The sequence below is a fragment of the Silurus meridionalis genome, chromosome 3 (genome assembly GCF_014805685.1).
Source record: "Silurus meridionalis isolate SWU-2019-XX chromosome 3, ASM1480568v1, whole genome shotgun sequence".
Taxonomy (NCBI): Eukaryota; Metazoa; Chordata; class Actinopteri; order Siluriformes; family Siluridae; genus Silurus; species Silurus meridionalis.
The window spans coordinates 18,582,723-18,590,607 of NC_060886.1; the positions used below are offsets into that span (position 1 = coordinate 18,582,723).

Here is a 7,885-nt window from a genome sequence, read left to right on the forward strand (position 1 = left end):
GTAACAATGCTAACAATTAAACTGGTTAAGATTAGAAAGGAAAAAATGGCAGGAAAAAAATGCCTAATAAATAATGGAAAAATAGAGCATTTGAGGTCAAGAACACATTATGCAGGGCTCTTTTGAATCCTTTGGTCCACATTAGCATTTGGGCAGCTCTCTGTACATAGGAATTCCACACAGACTTGACACAGAACAGGTCAGTTACACCAGCCATCATACACACACACACACACTGACAGAATTCCAACTCATTAGTGTAAAAAAGGCACGGTAAACCCATCATTTTTAATTTGATGTTATTAGATGTGTGGATAAGTGTTCAGTCACAGTGGCATTAACACAGAGGCAGGCTGGGTGAAATGGGCTTTTAGGGCCGCCTTTCTGTGGTATTAACACAAATGGATTACTGATGCACAAAAACAATAAATCATTTTCAAAAAATGTGACTGCTATAATTTTTCTCCTTTCCCCCATAAGCTGACGCCGTCATTCAGGAGTGCAGCAGAAAGCTCCAGTGGGCAAATTAACACGAGGAGGAAACTGGAAAATCAAAAATAATGTCAGCGGTTGTCAAGGCGCAGAGAAATGGGATTGTATTATGACTGATATTTAATTATTACCCTGACATTGATTCCTTTCTTTTGTGTTGGTTACTAAAATTTTAACCATTCAATAAATACACGTACACACACACACACACACACACACACACACACACACACACACACACCTTAAAACATCTAATATATGTTGACTTACTCTTACAGAATAATCAGAGAGAATATAACAGTCCTATCGATTGGTTTTAAAGTTTCAGGTAGAAAAGAACAGACAGCATCAGCACCAGACCTGACATAGTGGCAGACAGTATAAAGAGACACAAAGTCATTAATAAGGGAACAGGTCAAGGCTCGTAACGCTTCATGGCTTTTAATAGCCTAAACTAGATTGCTGTTTTTATGGTTAACTAACAGAACAATGTGTAGCAATTGAATGAGATTATATAGAAAATTAACAGCTTCCAATATGGAAAGAAATAAATCTGTCTCTTCTTCCTTACCCTTGAATTACAACAATCACAATCAAGTCACATGGTAAGGAACTACTGCTAAGGAATTTCTTTCAAAAAATAAAGAAGGCCAAAATTAGCAAAATATGCACTATAATAGTAAAGACTCTTTAAAATAGACCAACAGTGTGTGAAAAATCATCTCTGTGTTTTGGATGCTGCAGACAGTCTAAGCCATCAGCAGTAATTAAAAATAAAACATGTGAATCCTCCCTCACGTGGTTTGCATATGCAGCCAGCAGCGGCAGGGACTGGGGGAGGAATGCAGCCTGAGGTGATGTTGCTTCGATACTAATCAGTGTGATTGACGCCAGGCCAGAGGGCTTAGTGGATCAAAGCACAAAGATCGTCAGACGTCACTGTAAACATGCATACACAGTATGTCCAAGACCTTTTATCAAGGTCACCATCTGAAAAGGCTAATCATGTCCTTTGCAAAGAAAAAAAAAAAAACAAGCTCCCAAAACAATAATATGCCACTTTCTATGAAAGGTTTGCAGAATTAACCCAGCATATTAGTTGTAAAAAATAATAATTAAATAAAACATTAATCCACGAACCAAATTTCTAAAATTGACGTTTAATAAATTAATCCATGAGCAAATAAAATACCAAAATATTACAACCAAAAACACCAACCAGTTCTGTTCAGAGTAGAGTGCAGTAGATTTCTGTAAAGGCCAGACTACTATTATAGACACTAAGTAGTAAACAGATTGTAATGCCCTTCATCAGTAGAGCTGAAGAGCCTCTGGAGAGAGGTACTGCATGAAAAAGGCAGATCAGAGACAGAGACGAGAGAGAAAAAAAAGTCACAGGAAAAGAAGAAAAAAAGAAAAACCAACCGTGACACTTTACTTGAAGAGTTATTGATAAGTGTTGTAACATTGACATCCATGAGATACTTGGTACATGATTAAAACTGGAAAAAAGTTCATATTAAATACTGGGCATACAGAAAATGATATAAGCAACTGAGCAATTACAAAATAAAAATCTGTCCAATTTAAGAATAAGACAGATAGATTTCACCACATGAATACATGCTGGTACTATTATCTGTCTACTAGAAAGCTTACAATGAGTTTACTGAAGTTTCTTGTTTATAACTTACTGCCTTCTACAACTTTTGTTTTTTGAGCTTTTCAAGTAAAGTGTCACCAAAAAAAAAAAAAAATCACTGGGAAAGATCACATTTACAGTTTCTCACAAAACACAAAAACCCGTTTGGCAAATAGGAACTAGTGTACAAACATGGTACAAATAAAAGTACAGTCACAACGTGTCAGATATTCACAAGCTTCATCACATGCTGCAGAAGTACACCGAGGTTAGCTTTTTACTCCTCGGTAAACTCTAAACCTTCACAAAATGAACAACTCTGGCTCTGCAGAGTGCCACTGTTCAGTTACCGAAACCCCCGACAAAAATGGGGAGGAAGACATGCAAATTTAATTTACATAATCCACGCCCTTTACACAAGAAAAAAAAAAAAAAAAAAAGAGCGTTAAACAATTAGAGCTGGTCCACCAGATGTGGGAAGAATGGACTATTATACAATGGTCCTTCAGTTTCAAGTCTTTGAACAAAAAACAAACAAACAAAAAACCCCAGCACAAGCTGCAGTCCATGATTAGGGGAAAATAAAAAAAAAGTGTTCCTTCACATAGGAGGTGGGATGATAAACAGACTAGAAGAGGATGTCTTCATTTTTTATCAGAGACTCTACCACCTGCCTCTGGTAGCGAATGTCGTTTAGCGCCGTCATGGCATCGAGGTCCGGAGCGCGCATCAGAGTGGGACCAAACACGATCCCCAAATTCTCTGCGTTCATCAGGTTATCCTTCTCATTCTGGGTCACTCTAGAAACACACCCACACCCCAACATATTATTTGTCAGAATTCTAAGCTAGAGTAATAAGAGAAATGTAGATACTTTGGTAAAGATCATAACAGGAAATCAAACCCAATGGCTCTCCTCACCTTTTTAAGTGACCCATCAGATACCTCAGAGTTTCACAGTGAGCAGGAGGCAGTTGCTTCAGGGCTTCGTGAAGTGACTCAAGGCGCTCATCTGGGTCTGTCAGCTCTGATTCAACACACACACACGCTCTATTACACACAAGTAAGCAGATGCACATGGACAGGAACAAAACTGAACACGCTTTTGTATGCACAAATTGTTAATAATGACCGTCTCCGAGACTAGGTGGCTGACTGAGACATGCTCGCTCTTCATACTACATATAATGTTTGTATTGTTCTATATTATATCCAACAGATTAGATCCAATTAAATATGAGTGGCCAGCTGCCTACAAAGCAATAAGAAAATTGAGATGCTGAGATTGAGGAGTTAAACAGAAAAGCAACTCAGCATATCTGCATTTATTCAAACCACACCGACACTTACATGGCATAAGTGTGTGTGTGTGTGTCTGAGAAAGACAAAGACTTACTGGCAGCCTCGATGAAGCGCGGATATGCGTCGTAAGTGATAACAGGAATGGGCAATTCCCTGAAGTAGAGCTTAAGAGCACCCGTGATGATGTTAATGTCTTCATATATGTTTACTGAGATGTCTGCCTTCTCCCCATCTACACACAAAGCAAAAAGGAGACTGAATAATGACATGCTTTATCAAGGGTTCACTGTAGAGAAGAAAAAAAATATGGTTTTCCCACAAATATGGCTGGGGAGATAAGAGGATGCCAAGCACCAAGAGGATAGGGAGTTGATTTATCATGCATAGGTTTGTGTGGAGTCATGTGACCCTGGCAACGACTGGACAGCGCAAGTGTGTGAAAGCTGGATTTCGAAGTGTTCTGCCACTGCATTTCTGGCCAATACAATGCAATGCTCAATACAATGCTAGAAGCCTGCCTTACAATGCTATGGGTTCTAACCCGCTTGCTTTCACATCTCGCACACCCAAATCTTTTTCTCATTCCATCTGTCACTAATCCTTACATGTCTGTCTTCTGTTTTAAGCTTTCTAACAGGTTTTTTTATTTATTATTTCCCTATTTGGAACACATCCCAAAAGCTGCCTTTTCTTTATTCCATTCAAATCTCACCTCAGAAGCCTTTTCTCATGTTTTTAGTATGCTCTACCCATCTCTCTCTGTCTCTCTCTCTCTCTCTCTCTCTCTGTCTCCTCTGTATAGAGGCTAAACAGTCACTGACATTGCCATTTGTCCTGAATTTGGGTATCTATTGCCAGAACTGTGGGCTCCCGAGGACACGCCACTTCTGTGCAGATGGAGCATAATCCTCATGCAACTGTGCCGCTTTCACATCAAAGCAGATCAAGGCTGCCGAGGCGGTACCAAAACACACTGTGTTCCCACTGTTTTTACATAGAGTGACCTAAAAAGATCTGCATTGCGAACACACGTGGGTGTTTAACACTTTAGAAAGATTATTCACGGAGCGCTGTGTACAGGCACGCAGCAGATTTCCGACTCAATTACTGTATTTCATCAGAACTAAGTGTAATGAACCGAGGAGGCATGAAACAGACGGTTTTGCAAGCGCGTTCCGTGTGCACAAAAGCGAAGCGTACCTCTGTCGAAGGACAACTTGACGTCTTCAATTAAATCGCTGAAGCCGGACAATCTGTAGAGACCTTCTGACTTCAGACCTGGAAGAAAATCGAGTTCGGTGTAAAATCTGGATTCAGTAATTCATTAGTGATCTCATTCACATTAGACAAAGCTGTACATTACTTAACATATGGTGCACCTAATGGAGCGGTTGTTTTGAAATGTAAACCAAAGCCATTCACACAATTAACCATCTGTTTAATGACATGCATTAACGTACAGCATGATGCTAAACTGCCACTGAAAAACAAAATAAAAAATAAAGACTTATTTCATTTGGAAGGCAATTCAAAATGAAAACTACAGATAAATCCATATTCTGTTAGAGGAACTTCTAGATAGATATTATTGTGCTATGAGACTGGTATAAAACTAAAAACTAAACAGTTTGGTTTAGGCTGATCCTCTGTTAATCATCAGCACAGTGGACATTAAAAGGTAGAGCGCTCACCTCGTGATTCAATCTCTCGTATGCACATATCCACCACCATGGGCCGCTTGGAATTATGGGCTTTTACAAGAGTGGTTAAATCACAGCTGTACACTTTCTTCACATGTTTCAGGTCTGGTTTACAGTCATTGGGAACCATCTTGGAGCACTGCTTGTGAACATTCAGGCCACAGTCTGCAATAAACAAAAGAAACAAAGTGCCCCTGTAGTCTATGGAAGAACTGAAATAATCATGACTGACCATAAGTCATTTTACAATTTTTCTGATCATAATCAGTTTCAGGATGCCTGCAAAAAAAAAAAAAAAATAACCCACAAAAGAATGCCTAATAGGTGTAAATGAACATTTTCAACAGCAAATGCTGAGTTAAAAGAACCCCACTGCCTGGGGAGCGCAGCAGTCTGAGTCTAATACCTTTATTGATTGCCCATATCCTTTACCTAGAGCTCACCGAGTTAATTCTTTTCACCAAGTGTGCTGAGGTTTCATTCCCCATAATCAATATCTGTCTAAACTGTCAATGAGCACCAAACCCTGATGTCATCAATTTCTGATTGGTTCCTTAGCATGCTGTTTCTGTCTCACCATAAAGGAAGCTGCAAGGTCTAAACACAGCATCTGATAAAAAATAAATACATGAGCTACTGTTTATGGGCAATGATACGTTTATGGGTCATGGAGTGCAGTAGCCAATGAGCAACGCATTCCTCAATTAAAGATCATTAGTTTAAAAAGAATGTGATTCAAAAATAAAAACCATACCTGTATATCTTTAACATCAAACAAATAATCAATCCTTTCCTTTTTTTTATAGTCACACATCGGGAAATAAGGTCAAAATATCCTATTAAATAATTGTTACTATAAGTCCAATTGTGCAGACATGAAGCACTTTCCTTCACCTCAAAATGTAGACAGTACTAGGACTTATGCAAATATAGGCAAATTACTTCATTAATATATAATGCATGGCTCCCTAAACAGGCCAGCTGCTCCAGAGCAGGTAGCATGTGGGTAGAAGAAAAAAAAAACAAAAAAAAAACCCCAAGATAAAGAAGAGCTGAGTGAAGTGAAAGCCAGAGCGGTGGTGTGCTCGGAGCTGGGGGCAGACGCTCAACCGCTGCTGCTTTGTGTAAGCTAAGCTCTCTGGGAGAATTAGGGAATTAGAGCTATGATGAAAACAATGTGGCCTGAAGGATGAGAGCAAGGAGTGAGAGAGAAAGAGAGAGAAAGAAAGAGAAAAGCGCAGCACACCTCAATCGCCTTCAATCCCGCACACACACACGATAATCAAGCAGACAGATATTCTCTGTGCTGCAGGCTACACTAGACCTCATTTCCAGCTCGAAATGGGACAGAATCTCAAAGCTCTCTTCTCTGCTCTTTCTGTCTGACTTGAATTTTAAGGGCCAGCTTTGAGATTTGTACGCAAATAAACACCAACATTATTTCTATAATCAACATTATTCATATGATAATCGTGGCATGATAAATTGCAGCCACCACGTGTTTCTTCCATTCTGAAGCAAACAACAGAACAAACTGGAAACAACATTAGTGTCAGGGTGCTGAAAACCTGCTCGCCACGGCCGAGGCACATTAATCTACCAAGCACCGATAACATGATTACCCCGACCCCTTTCATTTACCGACTGATCATTAAATTCAATCTCCTGCTGCATGCCATCTTTTTAAACCGAGTAAAGCTGGAGAAAACAATTTTCCCCATTACTTGCTATAATTACATTTAGCAATATGGTACACCCTTGTTCAAAATAAAAGTACTGAATATGGCATCAGTGATACAAATTCTAAAGACTCAAAATTAAAGATTGAAAATGGCCCCTGGAGTATTGCTGCCTTCATTTATATTCATTGATGGAGAAATGTAATTACTGTATGAAAGAGAGTGAAGGATCTCTTAAGAGCGCGAGACAGGCGCAGTAATAGAGGGCACCGGTTAATAGATTCGCTTTATCCTCTAAGGTCTGCTGATCCCGTGTACAGAATACTAGTGCTAGATGACCCTTAAGCCCCCAGGTGGGGGCGACGACACAGATAGGCTCCTACCCTGCACACATACACAGATGCGCACTCATAAAATAAATGTGTGTGTGTGTGTGTGTTTGTTTATCCGTGAATTAACCTGGGCTCCAAGCTCCAGGACACAGTGTGCACACACAAAGATACTCTCTCACTACACCACAAGACTTTGTTGAAGTCTATTTTTTGCCTGAAATATTAGCTTTAACACCTGTCTACTGGGTTTATACTGACAGGTGGGTTCTGCTGGATCAGTGATATTGGGCTAAATCCCTGCTCTACTTATTACTTGCAGACAGTCAATACAGTCGGAATTTCCCTTCGTGCAAAAAAAAAAAAAAAAAAAAAAAAAAAAAGTGGGAGCGTATCACAGAGATCCCCATATTGGTTTTGGGGACTGAATTTCAATGTGTGTCCCCCGAGCGTTCAGCCCTGTGCTTCGTAATGAAAACATGCCAGCTTTGTTTTGCGCTCTGCCATGATGGAATGGGTTTCAAGAAAGAGGGAAGCTGTACCCTGATGAAGCCGTGTGGCACAACGTGCACAGACACAGGGGTTGGCATACTGGCACCATACCAGACCCCCCCCCCCACACACAACCCCCCAACCTTATAACACACACACACACACACACACAGAATAAGGGGGGCATCGGGAAATGCAAATTTCAACATCAAATGACTTTGCTGTCCTACTTCCTACTAGCATTACATA

General features: G+C 39.9%; 1 protein-coding gene across 1 annotated transcript in view; it reads right to left on the bottom strand.

Moving 5' to 3' along the window:
• Positions 1–1,636: 1,636 nt before the first annotated feature.
• chn1 (chimerin 1) overlaps positions 1,637–7,885 on the bottom strand; it is a 37,526-nt gene continuing 31,277 nt past the window's right edge. The window contains exons 9-13 of the mRNA XM_046845088.1: positions 5,128–5,301; positions 4,637–4,714; positions 3,531–3,668; positions 3,056–3,161; positions 1,637–2,934 (exon numbers count right to left, since the gene is read on the bottom strand). Of these exons, the coding sequence (XP_046701044.1) occupies positions 2,763–2,934; positions 3,056–3,161; positions 3,531–3,668; positions 4,637–4,714; positions 5,128–5,301 (668 nt within the window). The 3' untranslated portion in view covers positions 1,637–2,762. The remainder of the gene's footprint in view (positions 2,935–3,055; positions 3,162–3,530; positions 3,669–4,636; positions 4,715–5,127; positions 5,302–7,885) is intronic.